We start from the raw sequence: 23,538 nt of genomic DNA on the forward strand, positions 1-23,538 counted from the left end.
TTATGCCATGTGAGAGAGAACTTTGATTAGAAATATGATATGGTTTTTCTAGAGAGACCTCTCTCATTGGATGAACTGAAAGAAGTAGTAGCTGTTATGGCAAAGGGGAAACCCCTTGGAGAAGATGGACTCCCCATTGAGATCTACAAGAAATTTCGGGATGTGATTGGGCCTTATATTCTTTTACTGTGGCAAGAAAGCCTTAAAAATGGAGCTTTGCCATCACACATTATTGGGGAAGTTATAAACTCATTCCTGAAGAAGGGCCTAAGGATGAGCCTGAGAACTAGAGGCCCCTAACGATGCTTAACCGTAGCTACAAGATTTTTGCAAAAGCCTTTGCTCTCAGGCTTCAAAATAATTGAATGATTGGATACTATAGGAACAAATAGGGCTCATTAAGGGACATCACCTTCTTGAGGCCATCATCAATATTTGGGAGGGCTGTAAGTATGCCAAAGAAACTAAAAAAGATATTTGTTTTCTCAAAGTGGACTTTGACAAGGCTTATGACATATTAGAGTGGGATTTCCTCATTCAATCCTTGCAGGATATGGGGCTGGGCCCCTGCTTTGTTTTTTATGTGAAACTTCTATTCACCAATGCTTCTACTAAAATATGTGTGAATGGTGACATGAATTTTAATAGATCAAGCAGACAAGCATGCCCCTTTGCTATTTGCAATTACAGCAAATGCTCTAGGGTGGTTGCTTAAAGGAAGAAAAAGTTAGAGGCATAGAATTGACTTCTAGCAAACAGCTTGTATGCCAACAGTTTGCTAATGATACAGCCCTTACACCTAGAAACACCTAGTATGCCAACATTTGTTGATGATTCAACCCTTACATCTAGAAATACAACTCAGGATGTTGAATGCACTATGAAGTGTCTAGATATCTTTTGTAAGGCCTCTAGTTCCTAAATTAATCACTCAAAGATAGAATATTCACTCTAAAGGGGATGAACATGAAATTTTAGAAGAAATGGAATGCCATATCATTAATAAGGGTACTATTTTCAGATTGCTTGGGATTCCCACAGGATTTGATATATCTATGAAACAAAGATGGGATTGGTTTATGGAGAGATTTTAAAAGAGGGTGGACAAATGGAGGGGTTGTCAAGCCAATCTTGCAGGCAAAAGGTTGGTGCTCAACCATTACATTTACCCTATCTCCCTTTTCTATTTATCTTGCTGGACTGGACAGATTCATTGGGATCTGCAAATCTTTTCTCTGGGGAGGAAATTCTAGAATATCCAAGGTATTGTACCAAGACTAAGGAAGAAGGTGACCTAGGAGTGATCGACATAGTCCTAGCTGCAAAAAAACTTTCTCCTACATGGGTGATTAAAGCCATAATGAATGTAGATTGTGATTAGGCTCAACTCCTTTTAAGAAACATGAGGCTAGCTAGACCAATCAAAGCTCCAAAATGGAAAAACTACCCTATTCTTTCTGCTCTTTGCAATCCTGAGCCCTGCAAAACCAAAGAGTCCTCTCTAGCGATACATTTGAAAATATTTTAAAGTAGTAAAGACCTTTTGTAATTCACTGGCAAGGGAGCCTTTATGGTTGTTGACTGTGTCTGGGTGTCCAGTATTTTTAGAAATGCCCAACTTAATGATGAACAAATCCTTCTAGCCAGCCTTATATTTAAAAAGGGCTTCAAACTTGGGGGCAACTATGGAATAAGGAGCAATTCAAATGGAAAACTTGGCAAGAGATTAAAAGGGAGTTTGATTTAAGCAATCAGTGTCAATTATGGATTATGAGTAGGTTAGATCTCTAGCAAGGATTGACATTGGAGAGACTCTCCCTTCTTTGTTGAGACTTCTACAGGGTTAAGATGGCATTTTCAACCTTAGCCTTGGTTTCTTTCTACCTCATTCCTCTGAGGTGTTTTTATTACATGCTTAGCATGGTGTAATTCTACACAGAGCTTGCTCTAGTGGGCTTCTTTCTTACTTAATAGAAGTCTCTTTTTTGGAAAAAAAAAAAAGATCTCTAGCAAGGTAACACATAGTGGAAAGGAGGTACTTTCTTGATATATCATAGGGAATTTAGCTAGGTTGGAAGTGCTTCAATTCTTCCAATCCCCACCCCATCTTTTGATATTGAGGATAGATTTAGAATTCTAAATGCATAGACAAATAGTATGACTTTTTTGGGAAGTTGTGGAACCAGAAGGTACCTAAGAAAATGTCATGCCTAGCTTGGATTATACTTCACAAAGCTATGTGGACCAATGCAAGGGGTCTCATTATAGGGAGAGGAGATGGCAAATGCAGAAGATATCTTGGTGTGAAATAATATATTTTCTACCTCTTTATTGCTTGCCCTCATGCTAGAAATGTGTGGAAATACATTCAAATAGAAGTCGGGGAACTACTAAACTGAAAAGCTATTTTATTGGGAGATGCCTTCAAGACCAAGTAGGAGATATGGTTCTAAATCAAATCTCATGCTTTGTGGTTCATTTGGATATCTAGAAACAATTTCCAGTTTAATGATTATATGATGCTTACTGATGCTTTGTTTATGTCATGGTGGGATAGGAGAGAAGGAGGCTTGCCTTCAACATAAGTGCTTATAATTTGAAACACACCAGGGTAACCAAGGACCTTGCTGATCACATCAAAAAATGCACTTTAAATGTTTCTCATGATAAACCTTCTCGTTACTGCTTAGACTCTTGCTGAATCCTCTCTTCAGGGTGATGTTTCTCAGAGTCATGTTGGACAAGACATCTTTACTGACCTTGCGCAAGGTGTTGGTTCTCAGTTTGCTGCTATCACCATTGCTCAGGATGCTGATGCTCAAGGGTTTTCTTTTCAGGTCCCCTCATGTTCATATAGGAAGGACTAAACTATCAGCTTATTTTTCTTCTTTCAGTCACTATTGAGGTTCAGATGTAGGGTGCTGCCATCTTTTGTGGTCTCAAAACAACTTATGATAATAGATGGACTCTAGTCTATCCTGACAAGGATAGCATTTTGGATGTATGAAGTTTCATTATAATAATGTAATCACTCTTTTTTTGTCCCCAAAAAGAAAAGGTGGATGAAAAGTGGAGGATGGCAGACAGAAAATGGAGGGTGGAGGGGAGAAGATGGATGGAAAAAGTGGTGGCGGGAGGGGATGGAGAGGAGGAGCTTGAAGGAAAAAGTGGTGGTGGTGGGGATGGAGAGGGTGGATGGAAGGTTGGGGATGGAGGGGAGAATCTTGAGAGAAAAGTGGTGGTGGTGCTAGAGATGGTGGATGGAACGTGGAGGTGGACGGAAAATTTGGAGGCTTAACGGAACTTGGAGATGGAGGTGACTTCAAAAGTGAGGGGAAAGAAATGAGGGGGGGATGCTACTTTTATATGGTGTGGGGTGCTTAAAGGTTAATTTTTGTGATTAGTGGATTAATGTGCTTATGTAAGTCACCTTTATTTAGGATGTAAATCTCATCATATAGCACTAATTAGAAGCATTTTAACACTCCTTTCCCTTGAGAGATGTATCTTGGATGGTTTTTTAATGCACCTTCTTTCTCACACATGCAAATAAGTGCGCTGCTTTTACTTGAGGCACTAACCTCCCCAGCAATGATGCCAAAATGTTGTCAATATCTCTCCCAGGTCCAGGTTTGGAGGGTGTTTGTCCCCTACAGTCATGTCGTTGCTCATTGTAGCATAGGTGTTCACAAGTGTAGCATAGGTCCTCGGATTGCATTTTGGTGAGAGGTGTAGGCTAAAGTGTGGAAAGCAGCTTCCATGAGCGTAGGTGAGAAAGAAAGCTTGATCACAACAATGGATGGAGACTCTCACTTGTACGTTTGTTCAAGGGTTTAGAAGGGGGTTGCAGGGTGTAGAAGGGGAAAGGGTTGAGAAGGCTAACTAGAAGTTCGAGGTCTAGAAAGGGTTGCAAGGTTTAGGAAGAGTTCAAGGTTAAGGAGTGGAGAGCTAGTCTCCTTCATGACTTCAAGGGGTAAGGGGTTGAGGAGGACGATCAAGGGCAGAAGGAGGAGCAGGATGGAGGAAGGAGGAGGAGGAGGAGGAGGGAGGAGGAGAAGGGAAAAGGAAGGAGGAGGAGGAGATGGGAGCAAGGACTACAAGGGTAGGGAGTGCAAGGGCAAGGGCATGCTAGAAGGCAATAGTGTATGAGAACATGAATGCAATGGAGATCAATCACACGAACACATAGGTGAACTTGAGCATTGAACTCCAAAGAGTGGGAGCTTCTTTTCATTGAGAGAGATGTGTACATGTTGGTCTCTACACGATTTGTAGAAGGCTTCTCAGTGGGACCTCTTTTGTAGGAGACTTCTTGCGTAAGAGTCTCTACACTTTTTGTAGGAACCTCAAGGGTGGGACCTCTTTTGTAGGAGACCTCTTCGGGTCTCTACGGGACCTCTATAAATGTAGGATTTTAGTCTCTCTCCAGTTTTAGTATTTCTCTCTCTAGATCTTGATTTTGCAAGTATGATTGAATATTTTCTAGAGAGGATTTTTGCTATCCTCATCTTTTTAGATTCATCATACCATCTATCAAGCTCAAGATATTACAAGCTCTAGGCCTTGCCAACAATTTGTCGGTGCTTATCTTAAGGCATTTGCACAAGAAAATTACCCTGGAACTTTGCCGTTGCTCTAGATTGTGCTTATGGACCTTGTTGCCATAGCATTGGTAGAATGAATAGAAGGCTTTGATACAATTATAAGCTAGAATTGGGGAAAGCATTAACAAGATCAATCCTAACTACAGTTCAAGTGCATGAGAAACTATATCTTATTATAGCGTTATCAACATGAGCCTTATATAGGTTATACAAAGTGTAGCACACATATTGCTTAGAGCTTCACATCTGCATCACTGTCTCACACATATCCCTTTCCATATCTATCACAATATATCAGAATTACACACCTTGCCACACTCACAACACAACTCTATAATCCTAGTTTGCACAGTTAGTTTAGGGTTGTTCCAACCCACACATGAAATACTCTTTCTATATTAAAATTTCCCAACATTTACCTGACATCACCCTTTGTGGACCGTGGGTAATGCATCTTTAGCGCTGGTGTTCTAGCTAACTAGCATTGTGTTGCCAAAGATTGAAAATTCTATTAGCTTTTGAGTTGTGTTGGCATGTCTTCATTTGGGAGCTCTACTAGGGTGGTCTCCTTGCTTCTCTCTCTGCATGTAGGAATCGTAACACAAAGTTGTATCACAAAGTTGTAACCAAAGTTGTAACACCTCCACCAATTATTGTGTTGCTTGCACACCAAGGCACCCTTTGCCTTTCATTGTGTATCTCCCTAGTTCAATGCATACATTGTGTGTTGGGGTATGTGCAATCATGAGTGCACAGATGGAACCTCACCCCTCAATGACATGTGGCAATTGCACAATAGGCTTAATCCCACATACAAACTAGGGGCAGCCTAATGTGGAAGGCAGATAAAGCCTTGTGTAGTAGAAAACGTATTACCGTGGATCCTTTTAAGGGGATGAGGACTCTTGGAGTGGCTAGGTGACTGAGGGTTGGGGCACCCTCAACACACAGCTCCATCTTGTTAATGCAACATGCCAAAATCTTGACATTATGTTGACCATTTCTATCTCAAGTATTGTTGCATAACATTTGTTTCATTAGTGGTGTTGACTTCGTGGCCACTTGTTGTCTCTACTTGTGCATCTACTATCTTAACTTTTTTTGAGGTCTTAAAAGAGGTCCCCCAAGGACTAACAGCCTTCCTGTTATGTGAATTCTACATGGGATCAACTTAAGTGGATGGATAGGCCTGCAGAGTACTCAACTTGGGTGTTGATTGCTAGTTTACATAAGAACTTTCCCAATTTCATTTTTGGGGAGCTGACTTGTGGACAACAAATGTACAATGTTTGCATACCATGGTGGGAAGCAGTCCACCGCAAACAGACAATCATCTTTTGGTAATATGACACCCACACGGAAGAGGCCCGCATCTGGAAGGTCATCATCAACTCTTGTGGCTGCTTCACCTGAGGAGATCCTTGACAAGTGATTTGCAAGTTGATGCAATCGTTCTGCTCTCACTAGGATGTTTAAGTCCAACTCTTGAAACAGAAGTATCCACCTACTCAGTCTGCCCCCAAGCGTGCGTTTGTTCAGCAAGTATTTGAGATCTTGATGATTAGTAAAGCTTAATGATAATAAACTTATTGCCCAAGACATAATGCCAGTACTTTGTCATGGCATATTCAACTTGCAGTTAAGGGAGACAAGCAATGCTAGTATGCACGTATCTTCAAATGGTTTCGATACAAGGCATGTCTATTAATCATTTATTGCTATATCATTACTCACTAGATGCCCTCTTGTACAGATGGTATCCCCTCACTTTTGATAGCCATGACCAGTATCAAGAGTTCTAAGAAAGAGAATATTATAGCATTCCCAATTTGAAAGTATACATCAAATCATCCGGTATAACGTATGGAAAGTATACATCTATAGGATAGGAGTAACCTCCCTCTACCACATGCAACAAAGATAGTCTTCTATAGAGAACACTTCCTTCATTGGAGTGAAAATGGCTTTATTGAGGCACAAGGGTACCCTATGCATCCACCTTTCTCATGCGACCGGATGACCGTGAACTAGCTTAGGACCTCATCCTACATATTCCATATCAAGGTAGGAAGTGAGATTGCAACACATGAGACTTTCACGATTTGAGGCTTTGTCCCATTTGTGACACACAAGTGGTGGAAATAGAGAAACAGGTCTTCATACAATGCCCTAGAAGCTAAGAGATTCGAGGAAAATATCACTTTTTTTTTCACCGATGCATACACAATATGGGAAAAGTCATTGATTATACAGTCCAGAGGGGCACCATCGTACATGAGGTTACTTGACTCAAGTCTAGACTCATGAGACGAGTTGGTTGTAAGTAGTAGGAGAGCACAAACTTCTTCTTCACAACAGAAGAAGTGGTTGGGAGATGTTGTGATCACAACCCTAATTGCTAGACACAGCAAGTCAACATGAGATAGGATTCAGGTCTCTGAAGCACTCGTCCAATTTATGGTATCATCAGTGTTACATTGGAGATAGGAGTTAGGTCTCTGAAGCACTCGTCCCATTTATGGTATCATCAGTTTTGCATCTCAATGTGAAGCCGCCTTACAATCTTTAAAGAGCTTATTGTTGAATGTAGTCAATTCCAAAGGTCAATTATTGATTGTGACTTAGCACATAACTTATGTATATAACACACCTAATAGTTTTATTTAGAGAGCTTATGATTAAATTTACCTTGACCTGAGCAACCTTATGTACAAAAACATTTACACGTGGAAATTTAGAGAATCCAACTCTCCACTGTAGCACTCCTTACTCGTATCACACTACTTCTAAGGAGGGAATATGAGCTATACGTCTACGATTATGATCGAACCACATGGCCTCCCCATGCCTCAAACAAAGGAAACTTGGGCTAGACTTAGAGTTCACAGAAGACCTGTGAACTAAATACAATGAACTTGCAACATTTTCATTTGCACATGTTAAAAATATTTTCTCAAAATCTGTTAAATTTTCCTTTTGGGTTTTGTATTTCTATGGACACGTGGGGACGCTACGGTGAATCCCTCATACGGGCTGATCTTGCCGTAGCTCCGTGATTTGTTGAGAAAAATGTATTGTGTGGACACGCGTTAGAACTTAGGCGGCCTTCAAGAATTTACAAAACTCTTTAAGAGAATTTACAAGCCATTATCGCGCACGTGATCGCTTGTAGGTTTCGTATTTATATAGACACGTGGAGAATCTACTGTGGATTCCGTACGCCTGCTGATCTGGCCGTAGCTCCCTTAAGAGTGAGCTATCTAGCGATTCTTCCCTGTTGAAATTGAAGATCCAGCTCAACGTTCCGATGTTGCAAGCCGCCCTGCGCACCCTTGCTTGCTTGCCCTGCTCGCGAGGGAGGTCAGCTACACAGGTGCCACGGTTCATCAGTGAATAATTTTTTCCTATAGTTTTTTTTTGTTTCTTGTGCGGTGCATGTTTTCCCATAGACAGTATGCTGCTTTCGATCGACTCTTTAATTTCGAGTTGCACCTGCAAGAAAGTAAAATTATTCCGGAGCAAAGACCATGCTTCTTCTTTGTCATCGTCTCTTCTGGCACACCTGTTGCCAACTTTCGTTTTCGGTTCGCAATTACGCTAATATAAATCAGGCCCTTTCGAAGGTAAATACCAATTTTTAATGCACTCCTCATTTTCATTTGACATCATAACGCGTGCATGCTTTTGACCATCTATGGCCTGTGCTACATGATTTGCAAGATGGACATATCGTCCCCTCTCTGCAGGCTGTGTCCTAAGAGCCATATACACGAATACTCCACCATTTAATAAAAATACTCCCAAGTTCTCCCATCCAAGAGAGCCTCTAAAACAAATTGTCCAATACTATGGTCAACTTTATCTTCACTTACACTCAAGAGTGCAGCTGTATACTGGCCCAAATAAAGTAATCAGCTTTACAAAAGATTGGCCAATATATCTGAAAATATCCATTCTTCTTAAAGAAAATGGTCATAAGACTTTGACTATTAAAAAAAAAAAAGCTTTCCTTAAGCAGATGTTTTTATATTTTGAAATTATACACTTCATCTTAAGAAAAGTTTAACAACATATATCAATCAAAATTTTGGTCGAGGTTTTTACTTCCAATACCCAAGAATTCTGGTGCATCTGCCAACAGTATTTTCTAGATTCCCATACACTATAAACTACCCCTCAAGTAACCTATCCACTTGGGACCATCATTGACTTACTTTCCAAGGCATGTTATAAGGTTAGATCAAATCTATTCCCGATTTGTGAATCCTAGATTTGAGAAAATTCAATCCGAGTTTCTCTTCTCTCCTTTATCAAAGAATCATAGGCTGCCTTTGCTTGTATAATACCATGATATACTAGCCTTAAGTGAGAGAGGCAAAGGGTGGAACTTATTCAAGACCTTCTCCACGTTATGCCCATCCAGACCTGAGCTTCACAATATGCTATCTAGACATAAGTGTCTTTGTCCACAAGCTGGCTCTCATATTGTGTCCAACGTTTAAGCCTCATCGCGCTTTCACCTTATGCAAGTAGACCCTCACCTGTATCAACCATGACACGTGACTATTGGATTATCGTGTCGCTTCTGTGTGTCTTAATCAAAATACGTGAAAGCAGGCCTCACTTGTGACAACCATGACATGCAGGCCATTTGTCACTTTCATACTATATCTACGTAAGACACAAGGCAATCCATGGCGTCCATAAAGAAAGATAACCTTTTATTCTTTCACCATGCTTTGATCCAACATGCATGAAAGAACATTCATAGGATGTGTATTGATGTGCTCTCATCTAATCGACAAAACCCTCTTGTATAGTCGGAATGTGGCTTCTTTGAGTACTTGGGAGACTTGGATATTTTCTAGTCTCTCCCATAGCTTTTTAGGGGAACTGTGTCGTAAGCTTTCTTGAAGTCTACAGGGATGGTTCCCTATTCCTTGTGGCTCTCAGTTTGCTGATTCTTTACTCAATGATGGTGCCGTGTAGTTTAGCCATTACGCTACTTACCATAATTGTTATGTAGTTTTATTTTGCCACCTTGCTGTCCCCTCCTTTGTGGAATATACAATCTTGTTGAGCTGGTTGCATCACCTATACAACATAGAGCAAAACTCTTAAGAGAAATGATCATATGGGAAATTCTTGTGTTATTCATATTAAGAGGAGCAATGATCATTACAGGTGGTTTTCAAAATAGCATTACGCACATTAAAGTTTTATGTTTGTTTTATATGAAAACATAGTACTCATTGTAGAATGCAATGTATATGCTCACATATACTTTAGCAAAAATATGTATATGCCAAAATAATTGCATGGTCTTTAGAGAATCTGGATATGTCCTCTCTCAAATGCATAAGAGGGTCTTCCCTGACATATTGCTGTTGCATTTGTGGACGGCTGGATTGAGGAGGTGCAAAATAACATGCTTCTAGATGGATGCTTGCTTATTTTACTGCTATCTCTAACCACATATACTGTTTACGTGGATCGTCCTTTATTATCTTGGCTATTTTTCCCCATCCTTAGCTGATGTAACATGCTATCCCACCAGACTAAGTCCTCCTTTGTGTTTTTTTGTGTTCCATATTGATACTATTGAAAACCCTTGTATTTCTGGGGCTTCATTCTTTTCATGCTCCCATATCTCCAATGCTATAAATATGTCTGTATGTAATGGCCTTGTCCAAGGACCATCCCTCCACGCTCCATATTTTGATCATGAGGGTCTCAAGTCCCTATGTGTTCTTTCCTCCCCTGTATGTAATGATAACTTTTCCATCTCTCTTGTAGGCATTCTTCCCCTCCTTTTCGCATTCCTAAGTACCTCAAGCTCCTTTAGGTTTGGGAGTAGTGGTTCCTTGTAAGGTTCTCATTTACCCATATAACGTGCCGCTTGAGGCAATGCTTATGGTTCAACACTTTAAAGTGGGATTGTGTGTCCTGGAACTTCTCCAGGCTCGTGTTTGTTCTAGATCTACCTCGACGTAGATGAGACAGCTGAGTCAATATTTGTTGTGTGACATGCGAGGATCGTCCTCCCCTAGTATGGGAGGATTGGGAAGGGTGCACATCTCTCCAACCAGCATCTGCAAATGCTGGGCTGCCAAGTGCCAATGGATATGTGCTAAAAGGCATCTATATAAGAAGCTGAGCTCATGAGGGCTCCCTTTCTTGCTTATTTAAAAGACTTGGGAGCAAGAGAGCATGGCCTATTGCTTGGGTTTCCTGGCATCACATGCCTGGATTTTGCTTTCTTCTAGTTACAATTGCTGATCCTTATGTTCGATTTGACCTTAGTGGTTACTCTTATTTAACCATGGACCAGCTTGTATGGTTTTATTGGGCTTCCTTACTTAAATTGCTTTGGCTGTTTTGATTAGAAGGTTTCGTATTCAAGGTATGTTCATGACGGTTCTCTTTTTCTTAATAAGAAGGGTCTATCTAAGCATGAAAGGAAAGCAGAGCACTGAAAAGCAAAAAAGGGGGACCTAAAATGGGGCCACTAGCATTACAATTTAGACAGAACATCATATCATTGTCATGTAGGTTTTGGTTTTTATTTTACTTGCTAGGCCTCGCTAGTTAGGTTATTTTCATTTGAACTGATGTTTCTATCAGCACTGTATGTATAGTTTTGTAGCATGAAATAAAGTCTGGTGCATGTTATGTTGAGAAGAGATCGCATGCAAAACCGACAGCTATAGATGGTGTTGATCCAAAAATAGTTGGGGAAAGGCATGGCTGCCAGGATCGGGCTGTTTTGAGGAGATGAAAAGAGAATCAGAGGCAGTTGGACGAGAGATCTGCGTGCTAGAGCCGCAGGAGGAGGGTGCGACTCTTGGGATTGGGAGAAAGCTTGGTGCTCATATTACGCTAGTTTGACTTTTTTCCCTGTGTGTGTGTGTATTCGTATGGGGTACAAAACTTGAGATAGGTTGTGTGAGTTGGATGTTAGTCCTTTATCTTGAAATGAGTCTCGTCTTGGTATTGTATTGTTGAGGCTATTGGCTATTGGAGCCAAGGCTTCAATCAACGGAAGGAATTGTTAGATTATGCTAGGATGGGAGCACTTGCGTGCATTTGCATCTGGCATATTGTATCCACTATACCATATGTGTGTGTGTGTAGACTAGCAAGTGTCCAATGAATCAGGATAAAATGCCTCCTGCTACTTTGCCTGTTCAAATGCCTACTAAGGATGCTCCTACCTCTATTGGAAATAAAAACAAAGGTAGTAGATAGTTTTTTGGAACTCAGGATAAAGGCAAAGCTCCAGTGGTTTCAAATGGGAATGTTTCTTCACATTCACCTCTTGCTATTCAACCCTCAATAAAAGAACCGAAACCTCCAATTGATGGATGGCAAAGTCCAAGAAAAGTTATTTTTGCTCGAAGACTCACCCCCTCGCACTTGGAATGGTGCGTCTTCTAGTGGAAACTCCTGAGAGGTCAATACAGGAATTGGGATCACATGGGCTGCAGTGACAGCTAGCAGAACACTCTTCCCTGAAGAAGAGGTTACTGCTTTGCTGTCTACCCCTCAGGTGGATATTTCTTCTCAGGGAAGATGCCTTGACCCTGAGATCGAAATGTTGGGCTGACATCATGAAAATTTTATGTTATACATAGCTGTTATTTTACTATAAATATCTGTAAATATGACTGCTCATATCAAATGTTTTACACTTACTGTCCAGGGATGTGTGACAGTAGGAAATGGAAATCTGTGTGGCTGTATTTCAGCATGACATAGTGGCATTACAAGAACACAACCAACATGTCTATGCAGGAAAGACAGGTCACTACTGTGGCTCTGAAATTTTCTATGCTAGGGAGTACTCTTTCTCAGGGGTAGTCTTTCTGATCAAGCATGAGCTTCAGCCAGTTATTGCTTTAAATGACAATCAAGGCAGATGGCTTATTCTTCAATGCATCATTCAAGGAGAGGTGCTTGAATTCTTGATTCCCGGAGCAAAAAATGTATATTTGTTGGGTATAGCGAAGAATCCAAGGCCTATTGACTCTTCAACCCAATAAAGAAGCAGATCCTTATCAGTCGGGATGTTGTCTTCGAGGAAAAGGAACCTGAACCCCAGGAGGAGCCTCAGATTGAGGAGGAGGAGATTGTTCAACCCCCGAACCCACCCCGCCCCAGGTTGACCATCCAAGAGGTGGCGAAATCGGAAGCTGATGTTCCACAAGGTACCGAGGAAGAGCAGGATGTTCCAGAAGCAGTTCCAGTTCCTCCTCCCACTAAGAAGCAGAAGAGGTTGCCCCAATGGTACCTATGAACATTGGAAGACTCTTGGGTCACCGAAATACTTGAGAGTAGCAGTTCCAGATTGCAACGGTCCCAACGTCTTCAGAAGACCCCATCTGTGAATTTTGCGTTGGTGGCTCAGCTTGAAGAGCCAAGGACCTTCGAGGAGGCGAAGGATCATCCAGAATGGCAGGCTGCCATGCAAGCAGAGATGGATGCTATCCTGAAGAACAATACCTGGGACTTAGTGGCGAGGCCCCTGCGACGGAAAGTCATCGGCACTAAGTGGGTATACAAACTTAAATACAAATCAGACGGCAGCTTGGATAAGTATAAAGCAAGGTTAGTGGTCAAAGGTTTTGCTCAAACTGAAGACATGGATTTTGATGAAACTTTTGCTCCCAAAGCTCGCATGGTTACTATCCGGACAGTGATTGCCCTTGCTGCCCAATTCCAGTGGCCTATTTTTCAAATGGACGTGAAGTACGCATTCCTTAATGGAACCCTGGAGGAGGAGGTATACGTAGAGCAACCACCGGGCTTTCAAGATCCAGGGTCCCCATTAAAGGTGTGCAGGTTGAAGAAGGCGCTATACGGGCTGAAACAGGCCCCTAGAGCTTGGTACCAAAGGATTGATTTATTCTTTCAGAAGATAGGGCTAAGTCGGAGCCCTTTTGAGGCAAACCTCTACTTATTCATTGAGAAGGGGTTGCGATTGGTACTCATCCTCTATGTTGATGATCTTATCTTGACAGCTGACCATGTCAAGAAGATTTCTCAGGTCAAGGAGCTACTCATGTCTGAGTTTGAGACGACTGACCTTGGGTTATTACACTACTTCCTTGGGATAGAAGTAAGGCAGGCCAAAGACAGGATCTTCATTTCACAGGAGAAATATTGCAGAGAACTTCTGAAGAGATTTCAGATGGAGGATTGCAGGACAGCAGTAACTCCCATGGAGGTCGGGCTCAAGCTAAGTGTTCACGACACATCTCAGTCGGTCGATACTCCTTTGTACCGACGATTGGTAGGAAGGTTGCTTGATGTACGACAATCAGAGTTGCATAGCCATTGCCAAGAATCCAAGCACATCGAAGTTCATTACCACTTTGTTCGAGAGCTCATCACCGATGACGTGATCAAGCTTATGTACTGCCGACCGCCGACAACTTGTCCGACCTCTTCACGAAGGCACTTCCTTGAGAACAGATGGAGCACCTCATCAAACGAATGGGGATTGGCCCACAGTTGTGACATTGAGGGGGGGTGTTAGAAATTCACTGTGCCCACCCGTGAGCCCCCGATTTGAGGGGACAAGGGGCAGTGAGAGGTAGGAGGGCTGGAGAGAGAGAGACTCAGGCCGGCATCATAGGCAACCTGCACACGGGCTGGTTGCGGCCTGCAACAGCAGGTAATACGGGGCTTTAGGCCTCACATGGAGGCTCCTGCAGCAGCGCAGACTGGCTGCACAGGGCATGCTTATATAGGGGCCTGTGGCAGGCCAAGTCGGCCCAACCAGGGCCACCGACCAGGGCTAACCCTGGTCGGTTTTCTAGGGCCCATGTGGTCGGCCACCAGACAGGGTACCGACCCTGCTGGTCGGTCAACTCAAGGGGCCTGGGCAGTGCCTAAAAAAGGCCTGCTCCTCCATTCATTCCAGCATCTAGTGCAAGACTGAAAGCCCCTCTCCAAGGCTGTGTTCAGCACTCAGATCTGGAGCAGTTGGTGAGAGAGAGAGTCCATCAATATTCTCCAGCACTTTGCTGTGTTTTGTACTGCTCCCTTGGAGCTATTTTTCTGCCCACCATCTGGTGGATGAATATACTCTCTTTCTCTCTCCGTTCATATTTATTTCTGAGAGAGCGTTTGTTGCATCTGTGATCATCTATCTGAGTTGAGTGTGTGTAAGAGTTGGAGAGATCTCAGGTGGAGGTTTGAGTGATTCATTCCCTCTTGATTTTTAACAAGTACAGATATTGATCCCGTTCTTATGACTATGAAGACTGTGTGTGTTTTTTTTTTTGGGGGGGGGGGGTGCATGATGTTGCGATTGTTCATACTACAGCTACCCAAGGGTTTCATTCGACATAATTTTCTGCATCAGATTCTCGTTCCAGTGCAAAAGGGATCCCACGGGGATCTGCAGGGAGCTATGCAATTATCAGCAAGCCCCAAACCAGGAAGTGGACCCATACTTAATCTGTTTTGCTGAGTTGTGGAACAATTGGAGGGCAGCTTTGCATCCGAAAGTCCCACCCGAAGTGTTAAAGCTGGAAAGGTTTATTGCAGGACTGAGGCCAGACCTCAGGTTGAAAGTGGAGCTTAAGAGATGTAGGCCATCCCATGGGCTATCCATTGGTGCCTTCTGTTCCCGGGTATGTGCCTTGTTAGGCCTAGATATAGGCAGTTAGGACATAGGGTACATTTAGTACATGTACCTATTTGTACACTATGTACTACTAGGACACCATGTCCTAGGGTTTCATTATATTGGGTGTACTTTGTACTAGTTCTTTTATTCCAGCAATTCATTACTTTTTCTCCTTGGCTTCCACCTCCTTTGCTTCCTTCAGTGCAAGGGTATGATAAGTATGATATTGATGAGATGCAAGGAGGCAACACAGCCCTCTTTGAGTATGACGAGGATTTTCTTGATGCACAATTGCAGGTGATTGCTGATCAAAATAGGAGTGGGTTCCCTGATCCTGTAAATGTAGATAAGAATTCAGCTTTGACTAGGCCATTGATGTAGATGTTACGTGGGATTCCTTTATACAAGAGGAGTTGGATGGCAATGAGTCATCTTGGCGGTGGTGGTCTGTGCATCCTGGTGCAAATGCTGTACGGCATGGAGTTCTTGATGGTGACTCAGGTGTGACTATAGTTGTCAACTTTTGGACATTGAATGAGGGTGCCATGATGGGCTACACTAGGGGCCTTTTGATTACGGCAAGAAGATGAAGATCTAAGTAAAAGAAGCTTCAAGCTTTGTGTTTGATCAGGAGGATGACAAAGTGAGATGAAATATGCTGCAATACATGAATATCTGCAGGCTAAATGGTGGGCAAATATGATAAACAGAAAACAGGGACCAAAATGGGGCGACCAGCATTAGGATTCAAATAGAACATCGTGTCATTGCCATATAGGTTTTGGTTTTTATTTTACTAGGATCAGATGCTAGTTAGTTTGTTTTTGTTTTAACTGATGTTACTATCAGAATTGTATATATATATTTGTAGCATGAAATAAAGTCCAGTGCACGATTTGTCAGAAAGGGAGCACTTGCATGCAAAAACGACATGTGTTGATGGCACCTGATCACGAAAATAGTTGGGAAAGGCATGGCTGCCAGGATCGCGCTGTTTAGAGGAGATGAAAGGAGAATCAGATGCTGTTGGGACGAGAGAGTGCGTGCTGGAGCCACAAGAAGCGGCTGCGAGTCTTGGGATTGGGAGGAAGCCTGGTGGTTCCATATTAGTAGTGTGTGTGTGTGTATTTGTATGGGGTACAAAACTTGAGATAGGTCATGTAAGTTGGATGTTTGTCCTTTTTTTTGAAATGAGTATTGCCCTGGTATTGTATTGTTGAGGCTGTTCGAGCCAAGGCTCAATCAACGGAAGCAATTGTTGATTCTGTTGGGAAGGGAGCACTTGCATGCATTTGCATCTAGTATATTGTATCAACTATAGCATATGTGTGTGGGAGGGTGGAATGATGTTGCTATTGCTCGTGCTGGAGCTCCCTAAGGGTTTATTCGACAGACTTTTCTGCATAGGATCCTAGTTCCAGTTTGAACTCCATATGAACGGCTTAATACATTCCAAACATAGATCCCGAAATCATATTTGAACCTACTTGTGAAAACTGAAATTAATCGTGCAGGTTGTAGAAATATTCAAACATTGGTGAAAGTTGGATGGTCATTGCGAGGGGTGACAGCCTTGTTTGGCCCTGTACAGTTCCCCACAACTCCCCACCTTGCCCCCTATTCACCTAACTCCTGCCTCTTCTTGTGCAGTGCCTCCCCCTCTCTGCACACGGGACTGTACAAAAGCCCATTCAGCAGGCCCTGCACCACTCCCCGGCCCCTCCCCACTCCCCTTCTTCCTCTAACCTCAACCATCTGTACAGGCTGTACGGTTTTTCTTTTCTTTTTCCTTAGTTTCCTCCTAGCCTATAGCACTAGCCTTTCCCAGCCCTAACACTAGCCTTTCCCAGCTTCTAACCTTAGCCCCTTTCTCCTCCTTCCCTTTCAGCACTTAGCCCTCCCTACCTTCTTCTCCCTACCTTTTTCTTTTTAGCCCCCCTCCCTTAGCAAATAGATTTTCAAAAAATTTCAAGTCGACCCTCCGCTGTTCGATTGGTGAATGGTTCAGCCAATCATACCTCAACCTCTTTGCCGACCATGAGAAATGCATTTTCTTGGAAGACGAGTTGCAACAGGCCAAGAAAGACAGTTCATGCATCCATGGGTCCCACCCTTCTGCGGAGTCAAGAGGGAATGGATGCATGTAGCCCTTCCCCCTAGCCTCTGTTCATTCCTTTTAGATGTTCACCTTTGGGCATGGGTTTTTTCTAGGTGATCTTTAATTCCCCAAAGATTGCCTCGGTAGTTCTAGCAGATATTCCTCTAGTCTTCAATTCTAAAATGTTTTTTCTATTTCCTTTCATGTGGGTATTTGACCCAGTGGAAGAGACAAAAAGATCACATCTCTTTTCATTCCCTTCCTGGAGTTCCGCAGGTCTACCACCGCCTTCTCCCACCATTGGAGCCTTGTTTGGGGTGGTCACAGAGGTTCCTCCTGTTCCCACCTTGCTTATTGCAGTAGTAGAGACAATTAGGGGGGTTGGGCTACCTTGTGTAAGGGTCATTATATGTGACCCTGACGTTATGGATTTCTCTTTTAACGTCTAGACGGCTCCCTCTTTAGACAAAGGATCGAGCTTGCTGGATGTCAGGGTCAATGCAACATTTTGGGTTCACTTGGATTCAGAGAAATAATTTAGTCACGTATTTGGGTTGTCAGGCATAGTTACGGGGAAACGGGAAACAAGAAACGGGGAAAGGGAAATGGAAACATTTCTAGATTTTTGGGAGGGCTGAAACGGGGAAACAACATGTCAGCAAGGGGTTTTAGGAAAGGGGGTTTGAAGATTACATTCAACACAATGAGGGCACACACATTTAGAAATTAGAATGCTACAGCCAATAGCCTACGTGTAACTTAAACATAGCGCATAGTACATACTACAAATTTAAATTGAATCCAATTGAAGATTTATTTAGCACTAAATTTGAAATGAATAAACAAGGCTGAAACTTGAAACAAGTAATAAGTACAAAATGCCAAATGGCAATATAATATATATCATATGTGTTTGATGTTAAAAGTACAAAACCCAAAAACATGGCAAAGGGCAATGCACAATAGAAAGGCATAGATTATGATGAAACCTTTGTGCCCACTTCTTGTATGACCACCGTTAGGTGGGTGGTTGCATTGGCAGCATGTCATGGATGGAAGATCCATTAGATGGACATTAAAATTGCATTCTTTAATGGGGACCTTCAGGAGGAGGTCTATGTTTCTCAACCCATCAAGGAAGCCAAAGTATGCAAGCTGAGAAAGGCCTTGTATGGTTTGAAGCAAGCTCCTCGAGCTTGGTATGCAAGGATAGATGCCTTTTCGACCAGCTAAGGAATGCAAAATAGTCCACATGAGTGCACCCTCTATGTCAAGAAGGATGGGGGGGATTTGCTTGTTATTGTTCTCTAATGCTACAAAAATTGCAGATTTAAAGGCTGAATTACAACAAACATTTGAGATGTCAGATTTGAGGTCGCTTCACTACTATATAGGCATCGAGGTTATATAGGATGATAGAGGTATTGGGCTGTTTCAGTCCAAGTAGGTAAGCTCCCACAACGCTTCAGATTTTAGGATCTCAAGCACATCTCTACTCCTATGGAGTCGGCGCTTACGTTGTCTGTTCATGATGCCAGTGAACCTTTTGATGCCTCTGTTTACATCCAGGCTGTGGGATGCCTTATTTATTTATGCAACACACGTCTTGACATTTAGTATGCAGTGTCTCAGTTGAGCAGTTTTATGCACAGTCCAAATACTTTACATTGGCAAGCTGTGAAGCATGTGTTTCGTGCTACAGGCACCAAATCTTTTGGTTTTCTCTTTCCGAGGGGGCGTGACTTTCACTTACATGCTTACAACGATTCAGATTGGGCTGGTGATTTTGATACTTGGCAGTCCACTAGTGGTAACTGTTTCTTTCTTGGACACTTGTGCATTTCTTGGTTAAGAAAGAATCAGTCTACAATGGCTACCTTATCATGTGAGGCTGAGTATAGGGTATCCTTCACCACAATAGTCGAGCGTATTTGGCTGAGGCGTTTGTTGGGTGATCTTCATACATTGTTGGAGTAACCTACTCCAATTCTCACTGATAGTTAGGTGCCATTGTTGCAAACTGCAATGGCGTGGAATCCTGTGCTTCATGCTTGTACAGTAGAATTCATTATCATTATGGCAAGGAGCAGCTACATGCATGGGACATATGCATTCGTTTGTGTAGTCTTGCCTCCTTTGGTGGGAATCAGTGGGACAGCATTAGATGGAGCTTCACTATTGTAGATATTAGGATGCCTCCATGACTGCTCATGAAAGTTATTATGAGGGCTTGGTGTAGTTTCAGGGACTCTTTGACATGGATTCTTCTGATGAGATTCATAGACAGCCCATTATGGGTAATGATTCTATTTTGGATGATCACGGTATGCCTATTGGAGCCTTAGGGTAAATGTAGTGGCCGTGGGAGAGAGGTCTTACATCCTTTGTGGGATCATGGAAGGTCTTCTAGAGGGATCAGAGAGCTCATATGGCTTTGCCTTGTCAGAGGGATTAGAGGAGTTGACCACTGGTGATGGTGGATAGCACCAATATATCAGATGGATGGGTGCCTTTTTTGACACAAGCATTCGCCCAAGTGCTTGGTATTCTGTGGGATAGAGGAGGTAATACCCTTGTCTTTCAAATTCAGTTTGGAGTAGATTGGTGAAATCTAAAGATGATGATGTAATTCTGGGTTCACGCCTTGGAGCCTGTGAGAGTAGTGGGCTTTTGTTGAGCAGTGTTGGTTTGTTTCAGGCTGGTATGGCAACCTCATCCTATATGGGGGTATCCCTATAAAGCACTTGCATTAGAATCCTAGGGAGTGGGACTGGATTGTCATAGGTAATCATTTCAAAAGTATTTCTTTTTTCCACTTTAAGGTAGTAATGCCAAGAAATTTCAGACTTGGGCTAGAGGTTGTTGGAGACCCTCTAGAGCAGCTCATTGGGAGGGATTTCAAACCACTTTTGATTTACAGAGATCTTTTTGCTTGAGACTTTGGAGATCCCTCAGGAATAGGAAATTACTTTATTCTTTTGGCTTCTATTCGTGGAGGGATTGCAAAAAACAAATGGAGGGAGACCTTTAGAGTAGATTCTTCTTGGCCATGGTGTTTGCGTGCTATCGACTCTATCTAGTAATGCCTTTGGGAGTACAAATAGGTCAAGATTATGTGGATAGGGATTGTAAGGCTTATGGGGAGGCTCATCGCTTAACCTTTGGTTTATCGCTTGGGGCTTAGTAGCTAGATGAGAGTGAGGATTTCTTATGGGCTACGAGTGTTTGGCATCGTCTTATTCAGTTCTATTGGTTGGACACAGATCCTGTATCTCAGTATAAACCCACACATGCATCTGTGGACACAAGTTGGGAGATCGTTACTAGTATCACCTCTTGACACATTTAGAGAGCCAATGTATGGAAGCTTTTGATAGTACGCATATTCAAAATGCTCAAACTCAGGCTAGTTTGAGCATGCATTGAGCATACTTTGATGGGCATTTGGTTGAGGATGCAGAAGACTTCCAAATCAGCAATGACTAGGAGGAGGATGTTTTTTTAAGGAATGGAGAGATAGCCCTTTCTTCTCCATAGTCCCCCTCTAGCATAGTGTGGCACTTTCAGTCATAGTCTTGGCCTTTTCATTTGTGCATGATGCATTGATTTCTTGAGTTCTTGCATGCTCTACATGATGTATTAGTACCTTGTGTCTTGGTTGTTTTTTTCACTTAATAGAAGTCTTTTCATTGAGAAAAAAGCATTATTTTATTGACTTTAGAGGAAACTTGATCTTTCTTGCTACATGGGATGTGAATTGTTTGTGTCTTTGGTTGGCTGCAATGATTCATATATTGGTGGCTATTCCCTTGTCTTTATTCAAATTTATTACTCTGTTTAAAAGGTGATACGTTTTTTTAAAACATGCAATGGTTTTGCAGATGCAAATGTTTTCAACCTTGCCACAGGTCGCAGCAAACCAGCTAAAAAAGGCGGGTTTGCTACACTCAAAAGGTTTGATTGGAGGAGATTGGGTGGGGGCCCAAGATGGTAGAACTTTACCGGTATTTCCTTACAAGCCCAATTCAGGATGAGAACTCAAGGCGTTTTCACTAGGAAATACCATGTTTAGTTACATAAATTCTTTTTATCCCCTATTGGCTAAAAATCTTGTGTTACTTTCCGTGGACTTAGTATGCATAGTATTTGTGGGAAGAGGTATGAATTTCTAAATTCACATAGTACGCTTCCACACTTTATATTCTCAGATGCATGAATTAAAGGGGTTTCCTATGTAAATGGATCAGCCCACCCCCAAGTGCTTATCAGAGGAGAAAAGGAAGAAATCTACCTTCTTGTACTTATTTGTGCCTGAAGCAATGAGCAGATTTTTGAGATCCCAGGTGGACATCTTTGGGGTGAGACTTTAGCTTAGACAGGGTGAGGAACTATTGGATAGTGAGCCGGCAGATGATGCTGCTGTTTTTTTGAATGTCACTACTCAAAACCTCACATGTTTCAAGGCAGTCTTGGATTTGTTTTGTATTGCAGCAGGTTCACACATCAATTGGAACAAATCCAATGGCTTTCGGATGAGGACACCCTAGCTTGGGGGGCTGATTTTGGTTTCAGTTGGATCTAGAGGAGTGTTCCTATCAGGTACTTGGGTTGCCCGGTTGGTGTGGGCATCTTTTCTTTGCAGCAATTCGCTTTGTGCTGGAGAGTATCACGAAGAAGCTTCTTTTTGTGGATCTTAGCCAAACTTGACCTTGCTTTCGAGGTGGTGGTGACCAAGCAAGTCCTATTGACCACGGCATGATTTGTTTGCTTTGTTGGTGCCACTCTAGTGATAGCATCACTCAAATAAAGACTCTTAAGGAATTTGCTTTGGAGTGGACTAGATGGTTTGGCAGACACAAGAGCCAAAGTGGCTTGGGAGATGTCGATTCTCCCCATGAAGGAAGGAGGCCTCAATATAATAGACCTAGATTTGTAGAGCAGAGCCTTATTATACAAGGTGTGTGTGCCCTAGTCTACAGTGGTATCAGAGCAGGTCAGGGACACACCCCTGAGCCATTTCAGCCACCTTGAGCTCTCTAGTCCTGTTTGGCGGCTTGTTCATCTGCTGGTTGGCACATTTTTTGAGGTGCGGCTGCACATGTGGTCACCCGAGGCTATTTCGAGGAGTTTCACCGCCGACAAACACCTCTCTCTGCTGCTGCTGCATAGGTGACTACTCCGGTGCAGCCCTCTTGCTGCATTTTGACCTGGTCCAGCATTTCAAAGTACTATAAGCGACCCCCGAGCTGTTGCAAAGCACATAGGTGCCCTAGACCAGCTGACTTGCACATATTCAGCCTGCTGCTGCATTTCGGAGTCATTTCCAGCAGCTATCTTGCTGTCCTTTGCTGGTTCCTCATCTCAAGCTGAGAGCTTTTCACCTCTAGCTACTGCTGCATTCATTCCAAGGTCTTCTCTTGCTGGCCTTCACTTATGGAAGCTTCCAATCAACCATAGTAGGCCTGAAATACGTTTCAGGACACCCTGAAATGTACAAAACGTTTCGGTTCTGAAACGCGTGTTTCGGGGCCCTCAAAAATAGTTTGCCCCGATTTTGGGAAATCTGGTGTCGTGTTGCATTTGTGCCGCCTGTATGTCTCAAATCGCCGCCCGTATGCTGAAATCGACCTCAGCCTGTACATTTGCTCTTCAGCCTGTCCAGGTGGAGCATGGACATGAATCACATTCATGATTCCATGTATCTTTTTCAATTCTGAAATATGACCATTGATGCTTGAATCTACAATGATGTGTTGTTAATTTTCTGATTTAGTAATTAGTAATATGTTTCAAGCATCCAATTTCAAGTTCTAAGTGACATATCAAATGTCTGTGCGCTATGTTTCATGAGCCTTTTTCGAGTATTGTACTTTTGGTGGTAATATTGTTAGAAATGACCCAACAGAGGGTACACACAGTGGAAGACTGATAGAATAGCCCAGGGGCTCACACAGTGTGGTGTGGGGTGTGGAATCACAAACTTCTTAAACTTATGTGCATAGAACAGATGTGCAGACTCATCAATAGACAATGAACTAGCCAGATAGAGAAACCACCAAAATAATATATTTCCGTCCAAAGCTATGGACACAATACAAAAGAGATAGATCCAGAGTCCAACCAATGGTGTGGTCCTTTGATCTTACCACAAGGTACTCCTACTATCTGCTGACTATCTCTAAACTCAAGCCCGCGTTCTC

General features: G+C 42.5%; 1 protein-coding gene across 1 annotated transcript in view; it reads left to right on the forward strand.

Annotated features, from left to right (window-relative positions):
* The first annotated feature begins 7,654 nt into the window (after positions 1-7,654).
* The window catches only part of ALDH5F1 (aldehyde dehydrogenase 5F1), a 266,167-nt gene continuing 250,283 nt past the window's right edge, over positions 7,655-23,538 (forward strand). Inside the window, exons 1-2 of the mRNA XM_087383488.1 lie at positions 7,655-7,977; positions 21,220-21,342. Coding sequence (XP_087239614.1) covers positions 7,912-7,977; positions 21,220-21,342 — 189 coding nt within the window. The 5' untranslated portion in view covers positions 7,655-7,911. The remainder of the gene's footprint in view (positions 7,978-21,219; positions 21,343-23,538) is intronic.

The sequence above is a fragment of the Dipteris shenzhenensis genome, chromosome 13 (genome assembly GCF_047967505.1).
Source record: "Dipteris shenzhenensis isolate YYH24624 ecotype China chromosome 13, Dip_SZ_1.0, whole genome shotgun sequence".
Lineage (NCBI taxonomy): Eukaryota > Viridiplantae > Streptophyta > Polypodiopsida > Gleicheniales > Dipteridaceae > Dipteris > Dipteris shenzhenensis.